Source organism: Triturus cristatus, chromosome 7 (genome assembly GCF_964204655.1).
Source record: "Triturus cristatus chromosome 7, aTriCri1.1, whole genome shotgun sequence".
Classification (NCBI taxonomy): domain Eukaryota; kingdom Metazoa; phylum Chordata; class Amphibia; order Caudata; family Salamandridae; genus Triturus; species Triturus cristatus.
The window spans coordinates 1,253,237,526-1,253,253,086 of record NC_140590.1 but is presented as its reverse complement, the minus strand read 5'-3'; the positions used below and the strand labels follow the sequence as shown (position 1 = coordinate 1,253,253,086).

At 42.9% G+C, this 15,561-nt stretch overlaps 1 protein-coding gene across 1 annotated transcript in view; it reads right to left on the bottom strand.

Annotated features, from left to right (window-relative positions):
• The window catches only part of LOC146811738 (syntaxin-1B), a 350,949-nt gene that overhangs the window by 180,619 nt on the left and 154,769 nt on the right, over positions 1-15,561 (bottom strand). Inside the window, exon 2 of the mRNA XM_085618730.1 lies at positions 3,577-3,651. Within this exon, the coding sequence (XP_085474856.1) occupies positions 3,577-3,651 (75 nt within the window). The remainder of the gene's footprint in view (positions 1-3,576; positions 3,652-15,561) is intronic.

Here is a 15,561-nt window from a genome sequence, read left to right as displayed (position 1 = left end):
CTGCCAGGGATGGGGCACATTGGCGCAGCATCAGGCTGTCTGCCACTCTGGGAACTATGCTGGAGTTGTTGCAGGTTGATTTAAAGTTTTGCAAAGTGTAAACTGCTACCACACATGTGGTGACCTGGGCTATGTATTACCTCACAAGGCTACTGAGCTATGGAGAAAAAAGATCAGCTTGCAGATGTTCCCTCAGAAGTAGATGGGTCACTATGATGCGGAGAGAGGTCGGCAGTTTATTCCACAATGGTGGTTAGAATTTGAAAGGATTGCCTTCCTTGAGTCGTGTTCGTTATTAGAGAAACATTAGCAAGAATGGCCTTGGCCGATCTCCGATTGTGATAGGGCACATATGTGGGGGAACATGTTTATAAGATTTTCAGGCCTTGATTATTTATGGCCTGGTAGCAAAAGGCACACCTTTACATGTGCAACGATGTTGGGAAACTGAGTCATATTTTCTTAGACCAAGGAGTAGGTGAGCAGCAGCATTTTATATAGCCTGAAGTTTGTGAAGTTATGTTTCTGGGAGCCCAAGAGAGATCCATATACGTTAGTCCAGCCTCGACAAATTAGATGTTTGGACTAAGGTTCCCAGAAGTGTTTAGGCAGGAGATGACAGGTTTTCTTAAGAACCTTAAAGAGAAAGAAACAGGTGGAAGTGGTTTTAGAGATTTGCTCATGAAAAGCCAAGTGGGTATCCAAAAAGATACCCAGGTTATGAACAGAGGAACTAGTTAGGGGGCCAATGATTGGTGTTCAATTATTGCCAAAGACGAAGACCTCCCCCTTTGTTGATTTGAGAACTTAAGAATTAAAGTTCATCCATTCTGCAGTTCTCAGAATATATGGCTTAAAATGGAACTTGGTTTATGGTAGATCACCTTTCCATCTTACAGTCCATTGGGTTTCATCAGTGCTGGAGAAGTAGACTAGCCCAAGGGAGTGAATATTGTCAGAGAAAGGCACAAGGTAAAGACTTAAAGTGGCTCTGAGAACTGAGCTCCGAGGTATGCCACATTATAACCTAGTGGGGCAGTTTAAGATCGATGGGTGAGAAAGGAGCTAAACCACTTAAGGGCATAGCCTCTCACACCCACTAGCTCCAAAAGTATGGGGTGGAAGACCGTGTTGAACACAGTCAACAAGTCCAGTAATATACGAAGAGTAGGATTGCCAGTTTACGTTCAAAGGGACTCTTTTAGGTACTGGCGGAGCAGGTCCCACGTTACTTTTTTCGACAGCCTTCCTGCCCGCCTACTTGGTGGTCCAACCGCTGTATTTAGATATTGGCAAGTCTATGGAGGGAAGACCGTCGGAGTCCCACCGCCTCCACCAGAATCTTGCTCCCACATCGACAGCATTAGAGGCAGAAGCGGCTATCAGAGGGAGTTCAGCCAAGATTCCCACCATCCTGATTACGATGTGCCTTTGTGTTGAGGCAACTGTGATGGGAATACCTCCTACTATGAGTTGGCAGGTAGGAACTTACCTTTCTTTTACTGTTTTTTACTGTTTCCCACTTCAGTTTCCATATTGAACCCCATTCTAAAGGTCCCCCCTTTGCTTCTTTAACTACACCACAACGCCTAATGACTCCGTTATCACCGGGATATAAGGTAAGCTACTTTTACAATTGTGCTACTATGAATCGTGTGTTGACAATTGCTGTAGCCTATTGTATTTTTGCATTACTCTTACATGCAATTTTTCCCCATGTGCAATACAGTGGTGTTCATTTTACAACTTTTCAAAGTAAAAAGAACATACCTGTCTTGACACCTAAATGTTGTGGTACTTGTGGGTGTACAGTCAATAGTGTATGTATGGTGTTTTAAGTGCAATCCTACATGTCAAAAAAGGACATTACACATGGCATACATATACATTATGACACATTCACAACATATATGCGTAGTTAGATAATAAGGATAGTACTTACCTGTCTCCACACCACAGTGGCTTCACTCTATCAAGACTCCGCCGCCAGAACACCACCAGCACAACAGGAACACCTAAATCGGCTTGGTGCAAACCTGCCGGCATGATGGCGAAGGAGTACTGTTAGCTAGCAGAGAAGACCGCCGCTGCTGCGGTCAACTGTCTATAGCTGCAACCTCTAAATACGGCCAGTGGACTGCTATCAGCTTGATGGAATACTTGGAACTAGCGCTGTGGTGAGATGGCGGTAGTCCTGCCAAGATCTTAATCAGACCATAGGACTTATTTTGTTGAGTACTGTCATCAGAACAGATTCCAAAGAGAAACCTGCTTGGAGGCGGGACTGATGGGCATTATAGTTGTTACAGACTTTTAAGAAGACAAAGATTTGGAAATTTACGTAGGATTCCAAGATTTTGATGGGAGCCAGAAGCACGGACATAGGCGTGAAATTGGACATAAGATTGGCATCTGCAGAAGGCCTTTTTAGTAGCTGAAAAACTGATGAATGTGTCTGAGCATCTGGTGCCAATCCAGAGTTAGGAGACAGGTCATCAAGAAAATATTAGTACAGGGGCAAAGAGAGATCCCCAGAATATAAGTAACTTGGAGGGCAAGGGTTGTTTGGGGCACCTGACATAAGTGTGGTCAGTGTCTGAATTACAAAAGATTCTTCAACGGGCATAAAATCAATAAATTGCATATCACTCGTGCTATCTAAGGCTACATTTAGAAGTTGCAATATACGCTGGGGTGATCACTGAAAGACTATGGTGTTGTGCATGACATATGGCATCATGCCCGTTCCTTAAGTTTTTTTAGAAAGTCAATGCCCTCTTTGATTTAATTTGGAGCCTTATTCATTTTGCTGTAAAAGAAGTTGATTCTAGCACCACAAACGGATTTTCCGTACTATTAAGTCATCCTCTATAGGCTCTCAAGGTGTGAACATGCTTGTTTCTTTTCTCCCGCCTATAGGTGTGGAAGAGTCTGTAGAATATGATTTTATAGGTCTTATAGATAGGGATTCATCTTCGGATGTTACAAGCCAGGTATTAAAGTCAGTGGTGACTATATTAATATCCTAAGTGGTAATTGAATTCTCCACAATATCAACTGCTGTGTAGTTTTGATGAAAACAAATCAGGTCCGTGACAATGACATGTTACTATTAGGCCTGGAGGGTCATTTTTTAACTCACACTTTGGGACCTGCCAACTCTTTTGAGGATATTCAACGGTTCCAGAGGGTTTGGAAAGTATCCCATAAGATTCTACCTCTCATCACAGATGCCACTGAAAGTTAAATCTGCTTGGAAACTACCACAAGTACCCCTCAAGATCCTGATTGGGGGGGTGGGCCCCATAGGACAGTGTGAGTTTTTATTTTTTCAACCCTGCATCTGAATCCAGGAGTCCTGAGGGCAGGTTTTTATTCTTGTCTTAATTCTTGTAGGGTAGGGCGTGTATATGTCTGTTCTCCACCATGGAGCAGCAAAACAAAAAAAAAAAAATCTATCCACACCACCAACAGATCTGGCAAACCTAAAATACAAACACTTTGAAAAAAGTCAAGGGTTCGACGAAGGTCACATAGGACCCGCTGTGAATACTCATCTGGTACTCTCATCCTCACCTGTTCAAAGAACTCGTCCATAAAGTGATCTCGGTCCACGTGCACCACCTCATCATCATCGTCACTGTCTTTGGCCTGGGAAGGAAAGAGATTTGTAAGTTATTGGCTAGACTCACAGTCTGTAACAGTACCCCAATATTTCTTACTGCTTACTACTACTCTCTTTACACCCACCAGCCCCATTTCCTTTTACGCTTTTTTGAAGGAATAAGCAATGTAATTGCAATAACTGAATTTATATTTATTGAGCAGGGGTTAAAGTGCAAGTTTTCCCTTTCTGTGCCCAGAAACGAAGTAGTGTCACGTCATAAATTTCTTAGCAGAGGTCAACTAGTGAATGAATCAATAGATACATTTGTTAATGATTTAAGAATATTAGCATCAAAATGTAATTACTCCACTTTTCACGATCAACTGATCCGAGATCAAATGGTACACAAAGTTGCCAATGTTAGACTTCAAGAAAAACTACTGGCTGCAGAAGATTTAACCTTGGATAAAGCTCTCGGCATAGCTCATCGCTTTGAAGATATGGAACTGGGTCTAAAAGAACTTGCTGAGCAAAAAGCATCCGAAGTCAACACTGTCAACAAATCTAATCCTATGGAATCTTCTTCTGGTAAAGCGAAAGTTAAAACTCAGGTCATTCAAGAAAAAAAGTAGTACATTTGTTTTAAATGTGGTATTCCTGGTCATTTGGCCAATGACAAAAGGTGTCCTGCAATTGGTCAAGTGTGCAGATATTGTAAATTAAAAGGACATTATACAAGGATGTGTAGAAATAAGAACAGGATAAGAAACAAAAATGTCGAGCATAGGAGCCATAATGATGAAAATGTTAAAGAAGTTAAAGATGACATCAATGATGATGAATTTCTTTTAGCTGTGTATGAGGTTAATAGTACCATGAAGGGTTCTCCGTTTTGCACTATTACTATTGGAAATAAGGATGTGAGGGTCATGGCTGACTCTGGTGCTAGACACACACTCATTGGTGACGAATGGTTAAAAGAATTTCCGGATATGAGTTTTTCACCTCCTGATATTAAATTGGTAGGGTATGGTAGGAAACCCATTGATGTTCTAGGGTTTTTCACATCTACTCTTAGCTTTAAGGGTAAAACCATTCCTTCCAAAATTTATGTGGCTAAAGAAGGTTCTTGCCTTCTGGGATGGCCCCAACAGAGGGATCTAATGATCACTTTAGATCCTAATCATCCTGAACAAGTCCTAGGATACTCAGACTTGATTTGTCATATTGATGTTGATCCCGCATCTGAGTGGGAAAAAAGGTTTCCAAATGTATTTTCATCTACAAAGCTGGGTCTCCTAAAAAAATGTGTACACAAAATCATTTTAAAACATGATGCCATACCAAAAGTCCATAAAGTTAGGAACGTGCCTTTACATTTAAGAGAAGCAGTTAAGGATGAACTTAAAAGACTATGTGACCTTGATATCATTGAGGAAATAGAATCATCAGTATGGTTAAGTCCAGTTGTGGTCGCACACAAACCCAACGGTAAAGTTAGGTTGTGTGTTGACTTGAGGGACCTTAATAATAACGTATGGGTTGACAGGCATCCTCTACCAAATATAGGTGGAATGTTCACAAAACTAAAAGGTGCCTCAATATTCTCTACTCTTGATTTATCTAATGTCTATCACCAGGTTGCTCTTCATGAGGAAAGCAAACAACTTACTTCCTTTATTACATCTGAGGGAGCTTTCAGATACAAGAGAATGTCATTTGGATTAATTTCTGCATCCTCTGTCTTTCAAAGGCTTATGCACAAGTTATTTAAAAATATTGATAATGTGCTGTATTTTCAAGATGATATTTTGATTTTTGCCTCTAATTCCACTGAGTATACTGACACTCTACATAAGGTTTTGTGCATACTAGAAGATAATGGCTTAACTTTGACCAAAGACAAGTGTAAATTTGGTGTATCATCAGTTGACTATCTAGGTCATTCAATTGACAAACATGGTGTGTCACCCAAACAAAATCTAATCAGGGCCATTGAACAAGCTCCTAATCCTCAAAACAAAGATCAACTCAGATCTTTTTTAGGTCTTGCTGAATACTATGCAAAATGTATACCACTGTTTGCGGACAAAACCATGCACATGAGAAACCTATTAAAAAAGAATGTTTCGTTTTTGTGGGATGACAATTGTATAAATGAATTCAGACATTTGAAAAAACAAATTGCCTCTGCACCTGCCTTAGCCACGTTTAACACTGTGAATGATTCAATAAATATTTCTGATGCAAGTAATGTTGGGTTAGGCGCAGTTTTGATGCAGAATCAGGATGGTCAATTAGTCACCATAGGTTTTGCATCTAGACCTTTGAAGGGTGCTGAGTATAAGTACTCGACGTTAGAAAAAGAAACTCTTGCTTGTTGGTGGGGTATTGAGTATTTTCGTAAGTATGTGTATGGCACTGTATTCAAAGTCAGATCTGATCATCGTCCTTTAGTGGATCTTTTTACGACAAAAGGTTGTGGCCGAGCCACTTCAAGAATTGCTAGATGGCAATATAAACTACAGGATTTTCACTTTAGGGTCGAATATATATCTGGTGCAAGAAATATTCTTGCAGATTGCTTATCTAGGTTACCAGTTGTTGATGACAATGAAGTGGAAGAAGATAATGATCTGGAGAAAGTAATTTCTATTTGTGAAGTATCCAATGGATGTATACAAGAGAAAGAATGGAAATCTGCTTGTGAGAATGATGTTGTACTTAAAAGAGTAATTGAGCACATCAAATCATCATGGCCTAACAAGGCTGATGTGCCGGAGTGTTTGCGTCCTTTCTTTAAAGTATCTCATGAATTGTCTTTAAAGGATGATATTTTAATGAGAAGCTTACAGCTTGTTGTTCCCACTGATTTGCAACAAACCATTTTGGATATGGCTCATGAAGGACATCCTGGTATGACAAGCATGAAACGCAGAATCAGAAGTGAATTTTGGTGGCCAGCTATGGACAAAGCTGTTGAACGTAAGGTCAGGGATTGCATAGAATGTTGTATCAGTGATACATCTCAGAAAATTGTATCGTATTATCATCTTCCCGTGTCCAGACCATCTCGTGTGTGGGAATGTGTTTCTTTAGACATTACTGGTCCCATATGTCTAGGTCAGAATCCTGTTTATGCAATCATTCTCATTGATCAATTATCTCAATGGCCTGAGGTAAAAATCGTTTCTCATATTACCTCGAAAGTGGTCATTCAATTTTTAAATGAGGTGTTTGAAAGGGAGAGTTTTCCGGAATCACTTATAACTGACAATGGGGTACAGTTGATTTCTACTGAAATGAAAAACTTCTTCGATAGGCATGGCATCACCCACAAACGTTCTTCTGTATATTACCCTCAGAGCAATGGGATTGTAGAAAGGTGGATCAAAGTCTTTAAGGAAGGTTTACAGTTAGCTATTTCCAATGGCAAGAATTGTAGTCAAGCTATTAGTGAAGTTCTTTGGAGCTATAGGAATACTCCAAGGAGTAATGGGGATCTTTCACCTTTTGAGAAGATGAGGGGAAGGAAGTGCATGTCTAATTTGAGTCAAGCATGGATGAGAAATGTACTTATTGATAAGAACGATAATACTATGGCCCAGCGGTGTCTTGATAGAGTTATCTCTTTTCCAGTTAAAGTCAATGATTGGGTTAGGGTAAAGAAAGGAAGGTTGGTTAAATCTGGAGAGTCTCGTTTTTCTCAACCTTTGAAAGTAATTCGTGTTGGTCATCAAGTGGTTGAATTGTCTGATGGAAATGTTTGGAGTTTTTCCAAGGTGGGGAAGATTCCTCAGAGTCTGTGGCCTGAAAGGGAAGTCTCTGTTTCTACTGGTTCAACATCACCTAAGATCTCTTATGACAGTACTAATTGGAGAAAGTCTATTACCTCAAAAAATAGACTTCTCAGCAATTGCCGTGCACTAAGATCGCGGCAAAGTCCTGTGTGGTATAAGGATTATATTGTAGGCAAGTGATATTCTTTCCTCATTGTTTTTTTTAAATTTATTGTATATATTCATTCAGAAATGTGGTAAATTCATTTTATTCTCTATGTGTAATTATTTGTAATGTTTAATGTTCTGAGCTCATTTGTTTTTATCAATTTACTTATGTTATCTCTTTAATGTTGTTCTTTGTTTTCCAGAAGAAGGGGAATGTGTGGTGTCTTGCTGGCGCCTCTGGAATGTGGAACACCTGATGTGCTCGAGATTCCGGAGGAGACAGTTGGACCCAGGCTCGTAGAAAGGATTTGTTATTCATCTCTCCCGAGAATAAATCATCTTACCTTTCATCAATCGTGCAGTTCTCTCTCGTTATTACACTACGCCTTCTTCCTGAAAGACCTGTCTTCGTAGCATGACTTGCCCAATGCCAATTAACGGGCATTTGGGGCATGATCTACGGGACCATTGGGTCCAAACAACGTTACTAGGCTCCCAGAGGAGCAGCATAGCTGCCAAGGCTTCAGATTGCTATGTGTGACATTTTCATAATTTCACTGTAATTATGAGTGACATTTCAACGGCTATGAGTGACACTTTGTCGAGAGCAAAATCAAGCAATGAAAATGAAGGAAACATAAATATCAGAATATTTACACCCATTTGAGCAATGAGAAACTCTAAGATGTTAAAACTGCTGGAAAACATCAGAAATCAGGAGAGTGAGGCACACATTACAGCCAACCAGGACGCTGTATTAGTCTCGATTATAGTACTGTTTGTTCAACCCTAATAAAAGTGATTACCAGCACTGCGGAATGGTGTCTGCTCCAGTTGGTGCACCGCTGCCTGCTGCCCAGCCCCTCAGCACCAGAACTACGAGTAAGCTGCAAGTGTGCCTGTCACAGAGCTACCATACACACTAGGCTCTTGACTTAGACAATGTGACACTGCCCGCGCTGAAACTATTTGACAGGCCCCAGTGTGGTCACTGCGTGTTGGTGCTGTCGGCACCGACTAGGGTTGCCTGGGGCTCTGGAGCTCTCTTGGTCCTGGGAGGAGTTATTGCAGGCCAGTTCTCTAGGAATCGATGTGTTGCCTGAGCCTGCATCCCACAGTGGCTCAGGAGATTGTGCCAAGCGGTTTGTGGCCTGGCAGGATATTTTGGTCTAGTTGTGGAGTGCACCACGGCCAGATCGTGCCGGCAGGCTGCGGCTGTCACAAGGTCACTTACAAACACTGCTTCCAGCCGGCACGGTGTTAGACCGGCGCCGGTGTGGTTGCGCCGGTGCTATTGTTGGGCACATTTTAAGTGGAGCAGTCACTTACTTGGTTTTGCATGGTGTGGGGGTTCCCGTGGCAAGTGCTGGCCCGGCCACAATTCTGGGCCTGGCTCGGCAACTCTGGGTGCCCTCCACTGTGGTGTGAACGTGTGCTCTGGGTGCCTACTCACTCTGAGCCGCCAGTGCCTCGAGTGGGTCAGTCTGCTCCCTTCTGTTGCTGGATTGTTTTTAGATAATTAACACAGTATGCAAGGAGCAGTGCTGCTAGTGCAGCCACTGCTTGCCAAAACTATATTCAATTAAACTGGCCGCTCCCTCGTCACGCAGCCGCAGGACATCAGGTGACCTCACCTCCGCCTGTTGTGTGCCACAAACCTCAGACCCAGACTGTGATTAATGTCTGCGTAGTAGCCAATGAATCCGGGCACTCAGACTCACAGCAGTTTTATGTATGTAAATATATGCTGCGGCCCACAATGTCGAAGGGGGGAGGCGTGGGGGGAGGGGTGAATGATCTTATATAGTAACTTACATTGTTAGCTGCTAGAGCTGCAAACTCTGAGCCAGACCCCCGGCAGCAGCATGCATGCCGTGCTGCCACTGCAGTTTCAGTGCTTGATTATGGTGATTTACTAGCGCTCCTTGACAGCTCAGGGGGCGCTTTTATGCGTGACATCGCATTTCAGTGCGGTGATGCGGACCACCACACTGAAATGCGATGTGTTAGTCTAATGCCTGATGTGCGGTCCTTGGCAGGACTGGAGCAGACTGATGAGTAGGGTGGCCCTAAATTGGAAACTAGTTATTTATATGAGATATCGATGACAAAAGCGTGAACGTTAATTATTTAACACCTGAAGCATAAAAACCTCAACCATATGTGGGACTGTCAACAAAATACACTTTAAAAAAATCTTTAGAATAAAAGTTTAAAAATCGTAGCATTTATTTTATGTACTACAAGCATGGGGCCAAATACAGCACTCCCTTGAGTACTTCCAAAAATCCACAATCTACTGGATAAGTATAACCAACAAAAGTTGTATGTTGTGATTTAGTATTCGCAACAGTAGTTCAAAGAGGGTCAATGATATCTTCACACAGAGTACAAAACAGTCCAATTGAGTCAATGTGTCGGTTTATTCTTTTCTTGGTACTCCCAGCAAGGAATCTGCCATTTGCCAACACGTGTTTCGTCTACTCATAGACTTTTTCAAGGCGATTAGCGCGTTGTTTCCGATGTAGACTATCTCATTGACGGTATTATCTCAAATCCAGGTGCTATAAGAGTATAAGGGAGATATTTGTTAATGTGTGGGAACTTGTCCAGTGGTGGATGTGTCTTCCACAGCTAGGTCCACAAATAATTTCCTTTCTCGATCTGCGCAATCCTATATCTCTCGAGCAGATATATCAGTTGCAATTTCCAGTCGGCTATAGTACCGCTAGTATATATCATACGTTGGTGCGGTTCCAAATCCAGTGTTTCAGTCCCAACGAGATTGCAGACACACTTCTTATCCCAAATCAGAGATTAGTGGTGTTGTCAAAGAGTTCTAAGTACCATGCTCCATTTGGTACAAAACCATGATAAGCTTGATCAGTAGTAAAAAGTAGCTCACAGTCGGGTGCAGCGTGAAGGGAGACGCGTCCATGAGCTACTTTTTACTACTTGTCAAGCTTATCATGGTTGTGTACCAAATGGAGCATGGTACTTAGAACTCTTTGACGACACCACTAATCTCTGATTTGGGATAAGAAGTCTGTCTGCAATCACATTGGGACCAAAACACTGGATTTGGAACTGCACCAACGTATGATATATACTAGGGGTACTTTAGCCGACTGGAAATTGCAACTGATATATCTGCTAGAGAGATATAGGATTGCGCAGATCGAGACAGGAATTATGTGTGGACCTAGCTGTGGAATACACATCCATCACTGGACAAGTTCCCACATATCAACAAATATCTCCCTTATACTCTTATGGCACCTGGATGTGAGATAATACCGTCAATGAGATAGTCTACATCGGAAACAACGCGCTATTCACCTTGAAAAAGTCTATGAGTAGACGAAACACATGTTGGCAAATGGCAGATTCCTTGCTGGGAGTACCAAGAAAAGAATAAACCGCCACATTGACTCAATTGGACTGTTTTGTACTCTGTGAAGATATCATTGACCCTCTTTGAACCACTGTTGCGAATACTAAATCACAACATATAACTTTTGTTGGTTATACTTATCCAGTAGATTGTGGATTTTTGGAAGTACTCAAGAGAGTGCTGTATTTGGCCCCATGCTTGTAGTAATGTATACACGTTAATTGTTTTATGTTAGTAGCACCTCTGGTAGGTGTATTGAGCCAAGGTAACACCCCAGCCAAACTGTAAGTGAAACGTACTAATTCGCACCGGATTGATGTGTTTTGACATTTACCATTTATTTATTGCGAGGTATTTTCCCATTTTGGGACCACAACTACCCACTTGGACTCTGTACATTTATTTTATGTGTCCACTTCACAAAACACAATCATACCAAAAGGTTTCATGCTGCTGTCTGACAACTGGCAACGAAGGTAATGAGGATAAGGGTACAAGGCATATACATGCCAAGTTGACAAACATGAGAATCGCCGCAAGAGAATGGGTAATTAGGGCTGGACCTATGCTGCATTGTTCATGCCCTGTAAGGCAGACTGTGTGAAACGCCTTGGGAGAAACACCATTAATTTGTCAGCAAAGCAGTAGTAAATCCATTCAGCTGCAGTTCTCACTGCCTGCCACTAGAGAGCAGCTCATGTCCGTTTCCCATGACGGAACAGAACTGAACTTCGGTCAATGGACCTTAACAGAACTAAATGATAAATCCATGTTTAATTTATGCGTGCAGGGTCCTGTTTATTTCGTTCGGAAAAGGGAAGAACATGTTGTGTGACCAAGTGCTTAAGTTACTGACAATATAATCACTAGAACAAACGTGATTATTTTGCCGTTAGAGGAACGGGAGTCTTTCGGCTGAACCTCGCCACACCAAAACCACATATCTTTTACCTCAGTGGTTCTTAACCTTTTGACTTCTGCACAACCCCACTGTGCCATTATTGGAATTCGGGGACCCTCACGAGGCATTATTAGAATCCGGGGACAGTGTCCTAATCTATTTCAATGATTTAAACTACAAAACAAATGCAAAAAATATAGACAGAAGCATTCATGAAACAAATACAAAAATGATGAGATATTTTATTTAATTCACAAACTAATATTTAAACAATCAGCATTTTAATGGGAAGGTTAGAGCTATCCTAAAGTTAATTGAGGCCACCCACCATCCATACTATATTTTGTTTAATGCACGTGCACTGCTCACATTAATCAATCGGAGGGTACTAACGTAATTTTTAATCACCAATTTCAAATTCTTTCACATTTACAGAACATTTTTTAAAGTTTCAGTTTTACATTTTGCTTCTTTATTTATATTTCATAAATCTGTTAATATTATTTAATTTTCTAAGAAGTCACGGTCCCCCTGAATAGGCTTCGCGGACCCCCAGTGGTCCCCGGACCACAGGTTAAGAACCACCGTTATACCTCATTTAGAGGTATGGAGCCATGCTCCATACATGCCAAGATTCCGGAATAGGAAAGATCGAGAAAGTAAAACTAAAACTGGGGGAATTTATTTTCCACATTGACTAACATTAAAGCATAGTCCATTTTAGGCGAGAGACAGCTAAATGAAAGCCATTTTTACATTTAAACATTGATGGTCTATGGTTTCTTTGGTTTCATTCACCATATTCGATGTGCCAGGTTCAGCTCAGGTCTCTTTTCACACACACAACCCGAAGCACCAGCCAAGATGGCCGTTGACCTAGCCCTGGGACCCACAGGAGAGCACAGCAATGTCACATGGAATGTAAATGGGCTCTACTACAAGATTAAATGGGGGGGGGGGTGTCTTCACATACCCTAAGACTCACCATCCAGCAGTGCTTCTGCTCCAGGATACGCACATACTGGGAATAGACGGTTCCATTCTGGGACAACATAGCTACTCGAGGGTATCTCATTCTGGATATACCAGGGGTTTCAAAGGAGTGGCAATATTGCCCGTTGATGGTGCACACAGACCCATTTGGGTGGTTTGTAATAATATTCGGAACTCTTGAAGGGCAGGTTGGGTCGCTCAGCAGCATATACTCCCCTCCCCACCTATTAGACTGGACACGAGGCAGTATCACAACTGCTAACCTCCACCACACCTGGCTTCACATAAATAGGGGGAAACTTTAATGCTGTGATGGACCGTGGATCTGCCGTGAATATGTGACGTTACAACGCGGTTGTTACACCGTGGTACGTTACATTGCAGGTATTACAACGCAAGTTATAAAACTACTTGCGTTGGAGGGCGCTGGACTTAGGAATAGTACGATTTACTATTCCAACTCCAGCTTACGTAACAGTAGGGAAGGTGTTGGAATAGTAAATCATACTATTCCTTAGTGTATGGCGCCATCCAGCGCAAGTCATTGTAACGACTTGCGTTGTAATGACCGCTATTAAACGTACCTTGGTGGAATGAACGCGTTGTAAAGGTGTTTGCCATCTGTCGCATGAGCTCCCTGGTCCACGTGCCTTCAGACATGGGCTGATGCGCTGGGGCTAGAGGATGTCTGGTGATTACCCCACGGGGTAGAAAGGCAATACACATATTAATCCCCACCTCATTGGGGAGTCTTCCTGATTAGATTATTTCCTGGTCCCCTCCTCAGACCTCGAACCCATCACTTAGATATGTATTCTCCCAAGGGCGCTCTCAAACCACTCCCCAGTGCTGGCAACAGTGGGTGTTGGGCCGGTGGGAGAGTGAGGACCGAGGCAGCTAAATGCCTAGTGGTTCCTAGATGGTGAATTCACAGAACAGCTCTGCATTACAATCATCAACTACTTTTAGCTCAATTAGGGAACAGTCTCCTCACCAGCCACGCTCTGGGAGGCTTTCGAAACAGTCCTTAGAGGGAGGGCTTTCCCCTTATGCCTGTGGGAAGACTAAGTGCAGGGAGAGTAAATTGCTCTGTCTCGAAAATGAGATAACACAACTGGAACAGGTGATGGCGGCCTCCCCTTCACCAGCAATGCAGCGTAGATTCGATCAGACCCAATTTACTCTCGGGCCTAGATACAGCCCGTCCTGAGGGGCTCCACTCACAGGGTAGGATGTAGCAGTTAGGAGACAAAGTGGATAAACTGCTCTATTGACTCAAAACCTCCAGCCACCCTTGCAACTTGGTGGCTGAGCTAAAGAGCCTGAATGGGAGGGCAGTTCGAAGGGCGGATCTCTTGGTGAGGAGTTTACCTCACTCTTTACAACATTGTGTGCTCGACGGGAACCCCCTTCCACCTAATGAGACAATCCTACCATCAGGGACCTGCCCCTGAAATCCCTCTTGGTGGCGGAGAGCAAAGATTAGGATCTTTCCATCGTGTCAGAGAAAATCTAGCCAGCAATCTCTTCCATGCCCTCTAGGAAGATCCCAGGCCCAAATGGGTTCTTCCTTGAGCTCTACAAAAGGTACTCCTCCCAATTTGTTCCACACCTCCTGGCTTTGTATGAGGATGCTCTCGAAAGGAGGGCTTTGCCCCAAGACCTGCTCAGGGTTTAAATTGCAGTCCTCCTTAAACCAGACACGCCCCCTACAGTCCCATCCCCCTCTTTCTTTTTCTTAAAACATATTTTTATTGGGGTTTCACAACATTGACAGTTTATAGATCACACCATAATACTGTATATCGTTGTAATCAGACATCCAACCCTCAACTTTCCACCCCGACCAATCCCCCCCCACCAAGTCACGCCGCAAAGCTTCCATGTCAAGTCTATCTCAGCTGGACAGTCACAGTCTACAAATTCTGTGCCAACAACAATCCACATCTTACAGCTCAAGGCCTAGAGCTTTAATTCCACGAAGTGGTAGTGGTAAGCCATGTCTCTCATTTAGTTCCAATCATGTTCTTTTGCAATCGGACCTCTGGAGGATACCACTGGCGATGGAGGGTCAGGGCCCTTCAAACAATCCACCAACACCTCACAGGCCCTGGACACTTTCAGGGAGATACGGCCCTGCCTTGCCTCCCAGATCAATACCCCACTCTCACAGTCTGTCCACCGCTTAAGCCCCCTATGCCAAGCTATCACCCTACATCCCCTGGCAGCTCTCCAGTTCCATGTAATTTTCCTCTTTTCTAATAGGAGGGCCAGATCTTGGAACCTACCTGTGACCTTAGTTTTGGCAGTATGTGGGAACCAGTTCAATAAGAAGTGCCCCGGGGGAAAGTGGACCTTCCTCTGTGTTATGCAAGCCACCGTGGATGTGACTGTTCCCAGTCGTCAGTTAGTGATGGGCAGGACCAAACATATGAAATATCTCCTCACCCACTGCTCCACATCTCAAGCATGCGGCTCCAACCATGTGGAAAAACCTATTCACCCTGTCTCGGGAAAGGTACGCTCTATTTAAGACATAGAAGTTTATTAACTAAAATCAGGCATTTCTACACACTTTGGGGGACTGTTCCATTATCTCCGGTCCTTTGCTCTCAAGAATCGATACCCCCCAAATACTCCTTCCACCGTTCCTATAGGCTATCCGGTGGTGTCTACTTTGACCACTCTGTATAAGCAGGAGACCGCCTTGGAGGAACCA